This window comes from Poromitra crassiceps, assembly GCF_964638095.1.
Source record: "Poromitra crassiceps genome assembly, chromosome: 12".
NCBI lineage: Eukaryota > Metazoa > Chordata > Actinopteri > Beryciformes > Melamphaidae > Poromitra > Poromitra crassiceps.
Window position 1 is genome coordinate 35,412,890 of NC_139632.1, and position 15,000 is coordinate 35,427,889.

General features: G+C 43.1%; 1 protein-coding gene across 1 annotated transcript in view; it reads right to left on the reverse strand.

The window, feature by feature from the left end:
* The window catches only part of lrrc7 (leucine rich repeat containing 7), a gene marked incomplete at both ends in the record, with an annotated part of 143,985 nt that overhangs the window by 52,532 nt on the left and 76,453 nt on the right, over positions 1–15,000 (reverse strand). The window contains 4 exons of the mRNA XM_083647366.1: positions 1,360–1,489; positions 10,201–10,273; positions 10,727–10,871; positions 11,814–11,888. Coding sequence (XP_083503492.1) covers positions 1,360–1,489; positions 10,201–10,273; positions 10,727–10,871; positions 11,814–11,888 — 423 coding nt within the window. The remainder of the gene's footprint in view (positions 1–1,359; positions 1,490–10,200; positions 10,274–10,726; positions 10,872–11,813; positions 11,889–15,000) is intronic.

Here is a 15,000-nt window from a genome sequence, read left to right on the forward strand (position 1 = left end):
AAGCATGTATAAAGAAGTAGAAGAAGGAAGAGCAGTTTGGATGTAGCTAACGGTGTGATAACATCCACAGCAGCCATATATATGTGGAAAATGAGGCGCTAACACTTTATAGTCCACCTACAGAGAGTATACAGAGTTGAATAGTTGACGACGTTCAACAATTCAACTGTTAACAGATGTTTAAAGACAAATCAGTTTTTCTATCTTGTTCCTTCAGTTGGATGTCTGAGCTTCACTGTGCAGAATGATGTCTGTGCAGAGTTTGACACTAGAAGACTGTTTTCACAATCAGCTGCTGAGAGTGGAAAGTTTCTCTGAGCTCCCTGAAGAGGCGCTTTTCAACAAGGAAGATTTATGACATCACATCCCTGTCCAGTATCCAGCAGTTAAAGCCCCGACACATTCTCACTCCCAACTCTTTTTTTTTTTTTTCACCAGCTGCAACCCCACAGCACTTCCTTTTTCTCAGCTTCTTCTTTGGTGTTTTATAGCGGTTATTATCCTTAAACGTTGCATTACCATTCTATCATCTTCGCAGTGCTATTTACAGTGTCCACTTTCTCAGCTGTTCAGGGGGAAACACTGACATACTTCTATTTAAAAAAAAATGTTTTGCTATGTAAACGTGTAAATGTAAAGATGGGCCTATGCGTGCAATAACGTACTGATAGTCAGCTTACTCTGTAACATGTAGCTTTTATTAGCCTCTCAGGCTAGCTCTGGACCAGGCAACAACGTTCCTATTACCCTGCGTGTGCACGTTTTTCCGACAGGGCTGGTTGTTATGGCAACTATCAACAACAACAACAACAACTACTACTAACTACTACAAGACATAAAGACCGAAATAGGCTACGTTGTTACTGTGTCTGTCGGAGACACGGCGTCACGTTAACATTTAATATGAGCCGAATATCAACCTGCGCACAGCTATGTATACAGGAAGTAAACCGGATATTCAGGTGGGTTGTGACCGTTTGTTATTGTTGTCAAGTTAAAACCGTCTATACTGCAGATCGCTCAGGAACCCTTGTCGTCACTTTGTCACGAGTCAGAATGTGTGCGGACGCCCGAACAAGCCGGAGGTCGGGGACTTGGGGGGACTTGATTTAAAAAAAATAATAATAATAAGCTGGCGAATTGTTACAACTACTCTGTAGACTATCTGTAGGCAGACTGCCCAGATAAAGTGGTCCCAACAAGACTGTCACCAACACCGGACGAATCCTTTAATAACTCCGCCCCAGTGGGAACATGCACTCAATATGGAATATGGAATATGCAATTGTGTGTGTGTGTGTGTGTGTGTGTGTGTGTGTGTGTGTGTGTGTGTGTGTGTGTGTGTGTTCATCTCCCTACCTCCCGGGGCAGCTCTGTGAGGAAGTTCTCGTCGCCAGCGAAGGTCCTCAGGTTGTGCAGGTAGCCGATGGTGGGAGGCAACGACTCCAACTCGTTACAACTACAGTCCAACTCCTCCAAGAGAGACAGACTGGGACAGAGAGAGAGAGAGGGAGAGACACAGAGACAGATAGACAGAGAGAGAGAGAGACAGACAGCGAGAGAGACAGAGACACACAAAGACAGAGACAGACAGAGATAGACAGCAAGAGAGAGAGAGAGAGAGAGAGAGACAAAGAGAGAAACAATTATTCTTGAAGGACAAAATGTGTACTGTAACCTTATGTTTCTGAAGTTGTTAGTTATAGCATATTATGATGAAAGGGGTTAGGGTTCCATTTGCCTCGGAACTTGGAAAGTCCCAGCTGGGAATGACGTCACACCTGAGTTGACCGCATTCCAGTAAAACGGAAAATCCACCAGGGTTAGCTCTCACCAGGCTAGCCATTGTTAGCAATTAAAGAAAGACCGTAGCAACATGTCCATGTGAGACAGTACTGTGTGTACGGCTGATTTAATGAGACACAAATAAGACTGAAGTCCTAATAAACCAGCTTTCACTATACTGTTGATGCTGGAGCTGCCATCTTGGATTTTGAGGTTGGGGTTTGATGAGGTTCCCCCGACTTTCAAAGTAGAAAATCCCCAGTTCAGGTGACGTCTGTGAAGCGGGAAATCCTCAGTTCCCAGTGCAAATGGAACACGGAATTAGGGGTGGAGGGTGTTAAGGGAAAGGGACTTGTGTTGTTACACTGAGGAAATTCAGAGACGGACTAAACTATTGTAGAGAAACACCAAGGAAGCAGAAACAGAAAGAAATGTCAAATGTGTCGTTGGACTGGAGGTGAACCTTGGTGACCTCTGGACTCTGGAGACAAAGACGAGGGACAAGTCTCTGGCACGGTAATAAATAACACTGTGGCATACTGTATATTATTTAATAAATAACACTGTGGCATACTGTATATATATATATATATATATATATATATATATATATTATTTCAACCCGAGGGGGAAACAGAGTTCAAGAGGAAAAAGGCTCTGGCAGGGTACACATTCATCATCTGCCCAATACTGTGTATTCACATTCAAATCAACAACAATAATCAATCTCAGGGACCACTTCCACTGCGTATACCAACCCCCCCCCCCATAAAATAACATTTGCTGATTTAACCATGCAATAGCAGCAGAAAGGCTAAATGACAATATAAGGCTACTAGCTGGTTCAAAACGGACACACACACACACACACACACACACCTGCCAACATTAGGCTGTGAAAAAGAGGAGCCCTTTGAAAATGTTTTGTTCCCCCCTCGCCAAAATTTAGCCTAACTTTGGAGTGTTATTTACCTTCCTGACGAACTAGCATGACATGGTTGGTACAAATCGATTCCTTAGGTCTTCTAGTTTCATATGATACCAGAAACTTCACTCTGGCTTTAAAACTGAGCCTGCTGCAGCCTCTGAAAGTAAATGTTCAAAATTGTGATATTTCCCAAATAACGCCATTATGTCCAAAAATCTGTCAAATCAGGCCGCTCCTCAGGGTTTCAAATCTGGCTACTCCTCAGGGTTAATATGTATCTAAAAACTGTTGTCTCTAAAAAAAAAAAAAAAAAAAAAAAAATCTTTGGTGTATCACAAGGCGGAGCCCCGCAGACGACCAGTGGTCCGCGGACCACAGTTTGGGAACCAATGACTTAGAACATTGCAAATCTAACTGGCATTAAAACAAGCTGATGGCAATGACAATACTAGCCAATACTTTCTGCTATGCAGAGTGGTAGGAGGCATATTGACGGTGGAGACCAAGAATAGTGCAATCAAGTACCTTTCATCGTTAAAGACCAAGGGAACATTTTGAGTCAGAGCAGTTGCGAGATCTTTACCATGAGCCAAGTTCTGATACAATACAACCGAACCCAAATCAATCAATCAGTCTGCTGTTATCCACATTGATTTAGCCTAATGTGCCCTTTCCTCCGCTTATACTGTTGCAATAGCACCTTATATCTGCCCAGACTGAGCATTCACCCCTCCAAAGCTGTAAGACAATATATTATCATATATGAATCTAATATTAGCATGCATCACACCCTCTGTGCCGACCTGCCTTTTCTCAACTCTGATCTCAACTTCTCAACTCTCCCTTTTCAAGATTCACAGTGACATCCCAGGCACCCTCACCCCCCCCCCCCCCCATCTCGACTCCCATAATTAGCCTAGCAGCACGCTAACAGCAGGCTAATGCTAATGAGACAACCGTTCTACATTAATGTACTGTCAGTGTTAACATTACATTAGCCTGCTGCTATTACTCCCAAAAGACTAGACCATCTGGGCCAACATACGGTCGGACAAGACAGGAGAGGAGAGAGGAGCTGCATTTCTTGCCCATCGTTAAGAGAAGTAAAAAGGTGGGCGTCCGGGTAGTGCAGCGGTGCATTGCCAAAATGAGGGCCGCAGGTTCGAGCCCCCGTGTTACCTTCGGCTTGGTTGGGCGTCCATACTTTCTTGACATGCATAGTTATCTTTTAAATTGACAACATTTACATGTGTACCCCGTGGCACAATTCAAACAGGATCAACAAAAGCATTGTCTCTCAAAGGACATTTGTCCCACTGTAAAGTTGGGGGGAGGGAGGGGTTTCAGCCACCTGCGTTAAGTGTCAAACAAATGTCTTACTTATGTGGGAGGGTCACTATGACTCTGTAGACAGAGAGCCAATGGCAGTAGGGCACTAGAACCTGTAGAAGGCATAAATAGGGGTGGAGCAATTGAGGAAGCCCTTTGTCCTCCATTAACCAAAAGCTGGCAACAGAAGCAGGTTGCTGCTGGTGTGAAACAGATGCAGGGTAAAAACTCATCTTACAGCCTACATCCCTGCAAATGAGATTTGGCTATAGGCTTAAAACATGCCCTATGTTGTAGGTGTATGTTTGGCTTGACTGGCAGAGGGAACCCACAAGTAGAAGCGGAGTTGACAAATAATTCCAGTGGAAGGTAATTTCCCACTGAATATTGTATCCGCTTTAACATATATTTTGTTTGTTTTGTTTGTTTTGTTTTGTTTTGTGTTGCAATTTATTCCAACAATGCCTTTGTCTATTTCAGGTGCCATTTTGTTTAGAGAGTATGGGGAGCTGATTGGGCCATGTCATATATTTCAAAGAGGTAACTTATTTGTGCTGGATATAAAGTCTGTTTCATTAAAAATGCTTTTCATTGTGTAATGCAGAGGAAACTAAGAACTGTGTCCTTTTCAGACAACAAGCTGCTGTTTATGGGCCACACTGCTGTAGGCCAACCACTGTTTTCCTGACTCTAAAATAATCTAGTTACACCACCTCTGTAGGATAGGGGCCAGTCCAGAGTATTTTATATTCACTGTATGTGTATCATTCAAGTACTGTTCTCCCTCAGCTTTGACCAGAGTAAATTGGTCGGCCCAGGCATAAAGTAAGGTGCACTACTGTGATTGGTGTGCCTTTGATTGTGGCTTTCCTGTCTTTTGAATCTCTGACTTGCTTGTAGTGGTTTGAACCCGAGTCCCATTTGAACTTCACGGAGTGTTTGAGGTTTTTACCTCCTTGAGTGTGTCTATTACTCATAGGGAGTGTGCCACCTTTATGCCTGTGCCACCGCTACTATTTCATGTGTTGCTGATGAATTGAGAGCATACTCACTGGCCTCACTGTTTAGAACAGACTGTTTTATGTGGTCATTTATTTATTGTTCATGCGGCCCCTGATTTATGTTGCCATACACCCTAAATATATATGGGTGCATTTTAATGACTTATTAGTCTAAATAAATTGATCTTACTTTTGATACACAAGCCTCTGTCTGTCTTCATTCAATTGAAGCCCTGTGTTTGATGTTTTATGGTAACAGGGTCATGTCACACTTAAATGGTCAAATGCAAACTTGCGCGGACACGTCTCTGCCTCAATTTGTGCCGTCTAGAGCAAAGATGCCTTCCATCTTGCACCATTGGCCTCCCTTCCTTTGACTTTGCATTCACAGCGACTATGTGATTATTGTTGCCGTCTGTCCTGTCTGGCTGTGGGGTTACAGAGTTTCAGAGGGATTGGAGGTGACAGCTCAGTAACAATGTTCCAGCCACCTGAAAATAGACACCAAGAGAAGACACGGTGTGCTCATCAGTGATGGACGCTACTGATGCTGTTACAGGAGCGAGACGGCAGAAGGGACAATCTGGATTTGACGTGATCATTTTTCCTCACTTGACACCGGTCACATTGAAGGAATGTCTTCCTATAGACTTGAGTTTACCTACAGCTGCTCGTTAGCATCGTCAGCACTGCTTATTGAAATGAACTTTTCCCACAGTCGGATCGGAAACCTCGAACCTCAATATTTTCGTGAACATGTGTTCGTGATTGGTCGAATGCCATCGAACTTCCTTCGGGTCTGTGCACCATGTTTTTCTTTGGAAGAGGACAACTTCCTCCTTCTAAATTTGAATGGGTTGAAGGACATGGGCTGGAGCATTCGAAGAGATACTGTAGACTGGCTTGAGAGACTAGTAACCAGCTGGTCATAGGTTCATGTCCCATCAAAGTGTTCCTGGCTGAACCAGTCACTGAAGCCCTACAATCACAGGCACAGTCACTCTGGAGAAAAGCATCAGCTATTTGGGTAAAACATGTCAAGCGTACAAAGCCGTTTGCGCTAGCTTGAAGGAAATGCCCTTTTCACAACTCGAATGCAATTAAGAGCTGAACTAGAAAGTGACTCCAAATGAAAGGTAGCTTCCTTTACTGATTTCTAATAAATTCACTCCAAACACAAATCCAGTCCAAGACATCGGTTGGGCAACAATAGGATTTTGGTTCTATTATTTTGTACACAGATTATACAGTATATAGATGGGTAGTGTCGCAGTAGCCAGCCGTAGATCATATCTATGTCTGGGGTACAACTCTTGAAAAGGGGTTAAGGACCACCCCCTGAGACCCAAACAGAATGCGTGACAGACATATGAATTGACCAACCACGGCCCTCGTTATTTGCGTGATGCAACTCGTGGGCCGGTACATTTTGAACGATGCACCAATGCAGACGGCCGATCAGAGAAACCCAGAAATGCTGACTTGTGAACGGAGGGTCTGACCACGTGAGACTAATAGATGGGTACCTTCTCCAAATAACTTTTATGGAAAGAACTGAAAGCTCCATATTGCCCCATTGCAACATCAGCGCCCAGCAGCCTCCGCCATTTTTCATTTTTGGAAGCGTGACAGCGCCAAAAGAACCTCGCACAGGCTCGCAGTGGTCAGCTGCGGTAGCGCGGGCCCCTATAATCAGCCTCTCTAAACAGTAACTCAACGGGAGAACACTCTAAATTTCGTGGATTCACATCTTTTCTGGGCGTACTGCAAATCTTGATTGAAGTGGTGTAGTGCAGGGATGTAAAACAACAACCATATTGTGGAAACTAAGCAAAAGTTTTCGTTTTCTTTGTTTAGTTTTTTCAAGATAAATAGCTAATGCGGCTGTCGTCCACTCCGTCAGAAGTGCGTTGCCGTGGTTTTAACCTCGGGTCCTTTGCATTTACTATTTATCTTGAAAAAAACTAAAAGAAAAAAACGAAAAATTTTGCTTAGTTTCCACAATATGGTTGTTGTTTTACATCCCTGCACTACACCACTTCAATCAAGATTTACAGTAGCCTACGCCCAGAAAAGATGTGAATCCACGAAATTTAGAGTGTTCTCCCGTTGAGTTACTGTTTAGAGAGGCTGATTATAGGGGCCCGCGCTACCGCAGCTGACCACTGCGAGGCGCATTCTGTTTCCAAAAATGGCCGGAGTTTCGTCTCTTTCCTTCCATGCTCTTTGCCTTCTCTATACCTGTGCAGGCGTACTAATGGAGCCCAGAAGGCTAAGATATCTACTAATGATGAAGTGAAAGAGTCAACGCGTACAGGTCTCAGAGGAATGACACAACATATTATACAGATACAAACAACCAGTAATACTTAGAGTAGTCTCACTGGCCAGCCTCCTCTCCCTTCCGTCCAAGGAGTCTGGCGCCGCAGGTCTCCATAACTGGGATAAACCCTCCCCTGCTCTACTCTGCTCTCCCATTTGAGCGACTGTTTCGGTGGCAGCCGGATGTCCGCTCCCGGCTTATTACAAACTCTGTCGTTGGCTCCGACCATGTCAATCAGAGCGGCTTCCGCTCCCTCCTCCCTGTGTGTCGCTGTAAACAGTGCCCTGCCGCATCAGTGAAAACAACAATGCTAACTAGCTAGCAAGCTAACGACAGAAACCTACACGCTAGCTCGTGGCTACATGCTGAAAACGGTAAGTTGGATTGTTTGAAACTATTTTCCAAGGGCACTGCCGCTAAGCGCCGCCCATCGCAATCCCACTATGGAGGCCTGCGGCGCGAGACTCCTCAGACGGAAGGGAGAGGAGGCTGGCCAGCAAGACTATACTTAGAGAGACACACAGATACCACACGTCACATATCCATGAAGTTACCAACTTATACTTACAACTTATAGAGAACATACAGGTAACTTATACACGTATCCATTACAACATATACAAATAGGTTAGTTATATAGGCTACTATAGATGCACTTATCCATTATCAATAGAAGGGTGAGTTATGCTCTTTTCAACTGTCTAGAAAGAAAGGGGTGATTATAGGATATTAAGTAACACATATACAGTTAGAGGATAGTTAGAGGAAGATTAAGATCTTTTTTCTTTTCTCTCTCCCCCCCCCCCCCCCCCATTTCACCCCAATAGACCCTTTTCACGGGGGCCATTTCTGTGTCGAAAAGGCAGAATAAACACAGGTGCAAGCAAAACACTAAATGAGGGTTTCCAAATTCCAATCATGGAAGTTGGAAACTGTCATTAGTGTTTTGCTTGCACCTGTGTGTTTACCCTGCCTTTTAGACACAGAAATGGGCCCCGTGAAAAGGGTCTATTGTACTTGGCCAATTCCCCCTGCTGTCCCGGTCGTTGCTCCACCCCCTCTGCGGATCTGAGTCGTAGACTAGCACATGCTTCCTCCGATACATGTGCAGTCGGCAGCCGCTTCTTTTCTCCTGACAGCGAGGAGTTTCACCGGTAGGACATAGCGCGTGGGAGGATCACGCTATTCCCCCCAGTTCCCCTCCCCTCCCGGACAGGCGCTCCTCTGACCCGACCAGAGGTGGCACTAGTGCAGCCGCAGCAACCAGGACACATACCCCTGCTCCGGCTTCCCACCCGCGCAGACACGGCCAATTGTGCCTGTATGGATGCCCGACCAACCCGGAGGTACTGTAACACAGGGGCTCGAACCTGTGTTGGTAGGCAGGGAATCTACCCCTGCACTACCCGGGTGCCCCTAAGAATAAGATCTTTGAAGGTGTTTAGTATCAAGGCTAGGAGGGAAGTATCTACAGTACTACTTATTGAGGATAAAACCAGGGGCTTGTTCAGGACAACAAAATGTTGCACAGCGTTCAGACAGAAATTAGTTATGGCCACTGCCAGTGTCTGTTGATACATGTGTGTAGGTTGTATAGCAAGCAAGGCTGGGAAGGTTATGTTTGAAATGCAATCCATCACAGATTACCTGATTCACATATCACCCAATTTATTGCTCAACGTCTGCAACATAAACATAACGTTCAATTGACTGTAAAAAGGAACATGATCTGTTCAATCAGTCACACTCAGATTAATATAATCTCTATAAAATATATTATTACATTATGTTTGGATTACATTTCTTTCAAATAGTATAGTATGTATACTTTATAGTATAACCTTAAAGTTATTCCTACTTGCAGTCTATAATGTGAGCAGTGTTTTCCGTCTAACATATGACTTGAAAATGCATTTATTTCATATCCTGTCTTTTTCCCTTAAAAAAATGTATGTATTCAAATCAACTCGGCAAATTTGTATTATTATTAACCCCCCCCCCCCAGCCTCCAAATGTAACTAATCTAATTGAATATGAACTGTGATGGATTATAATTACAATGTTTGTAATTATAATTACATGCAGTCACTTCCTTCCCAACCCTGTCGGCAGGTTTTAGCGGGGCTGAGCGTACTTTCAATTCAGGGTGTGAGTTTTATTCAAATATTAAATTCAAATATTGAAAACTGTAGGGCATGCAAACACATGAAGGACATTTGAAAATGATCACTTTAACCTTGGCAAATTCATTTTCTGTTTACATTAAATTTACATTGAAGCTGTTTCCCCCCAAGCCAAGGCTTATATCTGGAACGCTGTTGAACATGTCTCAGTCTCTGAACGCACCCCTGGATCCAGCAGGCTAACGTTACTCACCCTTGCTTGGCCTTCGGACTAACGCCATGGCAACGCAGCAAACACAACAAACAGAACCCACCAATCACCAGCCAGCAAAACAACACACTAACTAATAATGATAAACAAGGAAAACAACAACCCACCAATGATAAACCAGGAGAAAAACCTACCAATCAAAAGCCACCCAAAAGAAAATCTGAGCTGAGGAAAGATAACGCTGTGGGTGGGACTAAAATCAAAATAAAGTTGTTTTCCTCAGTTTTCCCTCATTTCTATTAGACGTGTGTGTGTGTGTGTGTGTGTGTGTGTGTGTGTGTGTGTGTGTGTGTGTGTGTGTGCGCGTGTGTGTGCGCGTGTGTGTGTGTGTGTGTGTGCGCGTGTGTGTGTGTGTGTGTGTGCGCGTGTGTGTGTGTGTGTGTGTGTGCGTGTCCATGTGCGTGTGTGTGCGCGTGTGCTGTCGCGCGTGCGTGTTTTACCTCCCGATGGTGTTAGGCAGTGAGGTCAGCTGGTTGTCGTCTACCTTGAGTGTCGTCAGCTTCTTCAACATTCCTACACACACATACACACACACATACGCACGCACAAACACACACACACACACACACACACACACACACACAGTATTTGCTACTCATGATACGATATTATCATGATATTATCATGATACGATATTATCATGATACGATATTATCATGATACTTAAGTCGCAATACGACAGTATTGCATGATACGATATTATCATGATACTTAAGACACGATACGATAGTATTGCGATATACTATTATTGCGATATATTGTTATTTATGACCTTTTTTTCAATTGCAAATTATGTCCCAAATGTATGTTTGATCTAATGAGATAAAGTTTCCAGTCTGTGTCTCTTGGCATTCGTGCGATACGATATATTTCCACACAAAATATTGCGATACTATGTGGTGTGCTGTGTGTGTGTGTGTGTGTGTGTACATGCGTGCCTGTGTGTGTGTGTGTGTGTGTGTGTACCTATAGAGTCAGGGAGGTGCTGCAGCATGTTGGAGGATAGCAGCAGGTCTTCTAAGGCCTCGCAGCCGGAAATGTCCGTGTCCAACGTCTCGATGCGATTCTTAGCCAAGTCCAAGTACCGCAACTGACGAAGCTTCCCTATCAACTGCAGAGGAGGGGAGAGGGGGGGACGGGGGAGAGACAGACGAGTGGAACGAAAGACACAGAGACAGAGAGATAAGACACACAGAGACAAGACAGAGACAAGACAGAGACACAGAGACAGAGAGATAAGACCAAACTAATGTGGAGGAAAGTGTCTCTTGTCTCATGTTACTCTACGTTACTACTTACTTTCGCTTCGTTTAGTCAGCTCCCTTCAGAACTGAATCCACTTTATTGAAACAATAATTAACCTCACAGCACAGCAGGAGTCAACAATCAGCCAAACTGCAGACTTTATACATATTTATTTGCCTACCTAGGACAAAAAACAAATTGCGTTCTGGCAAGACAGAAGTGTCCCATAGCCAGACCTATCTCCACACTGCGCTAGTGTCCCATAGCCAGACCTATCCGTCCCATAGCCAGACCTATCTCCACACTGCGCTAGTGTCCCATAGCCAGACCTATCTGTCCCATAGTCAGATCTATCTCCACACTCAACTAGTGCTGAGCCAGTGCTGGAGAAAGTAATGCAGTAACTTCAAGTTACATAATTACTTTTTGGAAATTGTAATCTCTTATATTACTCAGAAAGTAATTACAGCAAAGCGTTACTTTACTTTACTGCCCAACACTGTTTTTCTATCTCCAGTGTGGCTTTTTTTTACTGTGATTGAAAGTTGTGCCTGGGGCAAAGCCGAACCATTGACAATGCATTATAAATATGATGTAAACATCAACAAATGTATGGGACTCAATCGATAAAGTTGGCTTTTTATGACATTGTGCGTTGTGTGTGTGTGTGTGTGTGTGTGTGTGTGTGTGTGTACACGCCCGTGTGTGTGTCATGTGTGTGTGTGTGTGTGTCATGTGTATGCGTGTGTGTGCGTGTGTGCGTGTGTGTGTCGTGTGTGTGTGTGTGTGTGTGTGTGTGTGTTCCTACCCCTGGTATTGACTGTAGAGAGTTGTTATCCATCCACAGCTCCTTTAGGTTGTGGATCTGCTCCAACACTTCCGGCTGACAGTCAGACAGGCGCACAGAAGGAGCAAAACATATCAACACTAACAGTAGTGATTCCAAAAAGGCCCAGATGTAGCTATCCAACTGAGCAACAGATATTATATATCACTTATGAACAGGAAAACATATCATAGCAACACTCAGCTCACCAAAATGTAACGATTTAAACTACAGCCCGACCGATATATCGGTCCACCGATATTATCGGCCGATATTGGCCGATATGCCAATATTTTTTTATTTTGTATTTTTTAAGTCATAGACACATGTTGTGTATATTTGATCTTTTTTGTTAATTCAAGTTATATTTGTTCTATTTGTGTTTTTGTATTTCTAGTTATTTATAATTATTAAATCCCCAGTTAAGTTTACTGTTTCATTGCATTGATGTCATTTTGGACAATAAAGTTGATTGATAAGCTGTAAAATATCCTGCCTACATTACATATCTCAAGTCATGTCAAGTCATATCTTTGTCAAGTGTTTGATATTTAAGGGATCATTGCAAACACATTGTGTAATATAATGTGTATATTTAATATAAGAATATCGGCCGATATATCGATATGGGAATTTTGTTACTCCCTAATATCGGTATCGGCATCGGCCTCAAAAATCCAGTATCGGTCTGGCTCTAATTTAAACAATAGAAAACAAGTGTTTTGTTTAATATGAAAAAAAAAATGTTAAATAAAAAAAGAAGAAAAGAAAATAAGCGTGACTTCAAAATAGCTGCGACCACATATGCAAATTTCAGAAATGCAGGATAGCAGGGGCAGCCCACCCTACTCTGCCTCTGCCACCCTGCATTTCAAAAGCCTCCTAGGAAACTGTGCCCGTTAATGAAGTTCTAACGAGGTCAGTCAGGAAGACTATAATCATTCATGCGTCCATAGTTCACTTCTCATTTCATCCTGCCTTCATATCTCGCACGCTTAAAGTAGCGCCTGTCACTTCCTGGCATCAACTGAATAATCAGCTGTTTGCTGATTTCCTGTCTGGCTCTGATGTCATCAGATCCCAACTCTCTCAATTCAATTCAATTCAATTCAAATTGCTTTATTGGCATGAATGTCATAATAACAATATTGCCAAAGCATCAAGAAGCAATGAAACAAAAATAATGATTACATTACACACACACATGACACAATAATACACATTACAATACAACGTCTCTCTCTCTCTCTCTGTTTCCTGTCTCTCTCCTCCGCTTCTCTTTCTCTCCCCCATCTTCTATCCATCTCTTAACAGGGAAAGGCTTTTCCACTGGTCAATGGATTCACAATCATGGAGACATCAATATGAGGGCTCCCTGCTTCACCGTCATGAAGGACGAGTCAAATGATACAAACTGAAGGCTGTTCTGGTCTCCAGGTGTTCTGTATAATCTGAAGGCTGTTCTGGTCTCCAGGGGCCAGTTGCACCAACTGGTCTTAACTATGCCTGGTCATAACTCCTACGTCGGTCTTAGTTAAGACCATTCTTTAGAGTGGATTTACGCCTGTAGCACCAACAGGGCTTATGTCTGGTCTTAACTACGCCGGTCGTAGCAATGCGCGTCCATGTGAATTGCCGGGGAATGCCCCCTGATTGGCCCAAAAGTGTGCCTCGCGCCGTCACTGTGCCACTATGCTCTAATATACAGTTTATGGCCACTACTGTATGTGCGTCACTACACCCTACCTCCTCCCACCCTCCCTCCTCCTGTGGAAGCTCCGGGGGAAAATGGCGGCGATTGAGTGCCAGGCAGTCTGAATGAAATTGAATGTAACGTTCCCAATTCTATGTATTACATTCTAAAAAACGACCCTCAACATTTGGGAAGGCTAAGCCACACAACTAGTTCGTTATAATCGCACGTCATGCTTCGAAGGCGACTTGGCGACGATGAGGACGGTGAGGACTCAATCACAGCAGGTCTCCGCTGAAGTTACGACCGGCTTAGCTTAAGACCAGTTGTAAGACCAGTTGGTGCAACTGGCCCCAGATGTTCTGTATAATCTTATACATGATACAAACTGAAGGCTCTTCTGGTCTCTAGGTGTTCTGTATAATCTTATACATGATACAAACTGAAGGCTCTTCTGGTCTCTAGATGTTCTGTATAATCTTATACATGATACAAACTGAAGGCTCTTCTGGTCTCTAGATGTTCTGTATAATCTTATACATGATACAAACTGAAGGCTCTTCTGGTCTCTAGGTGTTCTGTATAATCTTATACATGATACAAACTGAAGGCTCTTCTGGTCTCTAGATGTTCTGTATAATCTTATACATGATACAAACTGAAGGCTCTTCTGGTCTCTAGATGTTCTGTATAATCTTATGCATGATACAAACTGAAGGCTCTTCTGGTCTCTAGATGTTCTGTATAATCTTATACATGATACAAACTGAAGGCTCTTCTGGTCTCTAGATGTTCTGTATAATCTTATACATGATACAAACTGAAGGCTCTTCTGGTCTCTAGGTGTTCTGTATAATCTTATGCATGATACAAACTGAAGGCTCTTCTGGTCTCTAGATGTTCTGTATAATCTTATACATGATACAAACTGAAGGCTCTTCTGGTCTCTAGATGTTCTGTATAATCTTATACATGATACAAACTGAAGGCTCTTCTGGTCTCTATATGTTCTGTATAATCTTATGCATGATACAAACTGAAGGCTCTTCTGGTCTCTAGATGTTCTGTATAATCTTATACATGATACAAACTGAAGGCTCTTCTGGTCTCTAGGTGTTCTGTATAATCTTATACATGATACAAACTGAAGGCTCTTCTGGTCTCTAGATGTTCTGTATAATCTTATACATGATACAAACTGAAGGCTCTTCTGGTCTCTAGATGTTCTGTATAATCTTATACATGATACAAACTGAAGGCTCTTCTGGTCTCTAGATGTTCTGTATAATCTTATACATGATACAAACTGAAGGCTCTTCTGGTCTCTATATGTTCTGTATAATCTTATACATGATACAAACTGAAGGCTCTTCTGGTCTCTAGATGTTCTGTATAATCTTATACATGATACAAACTGAAGGCTCTTCTGGTCTCTAGGTGTTCTGTATAATCTTATACATGATACAAACTGAAGGC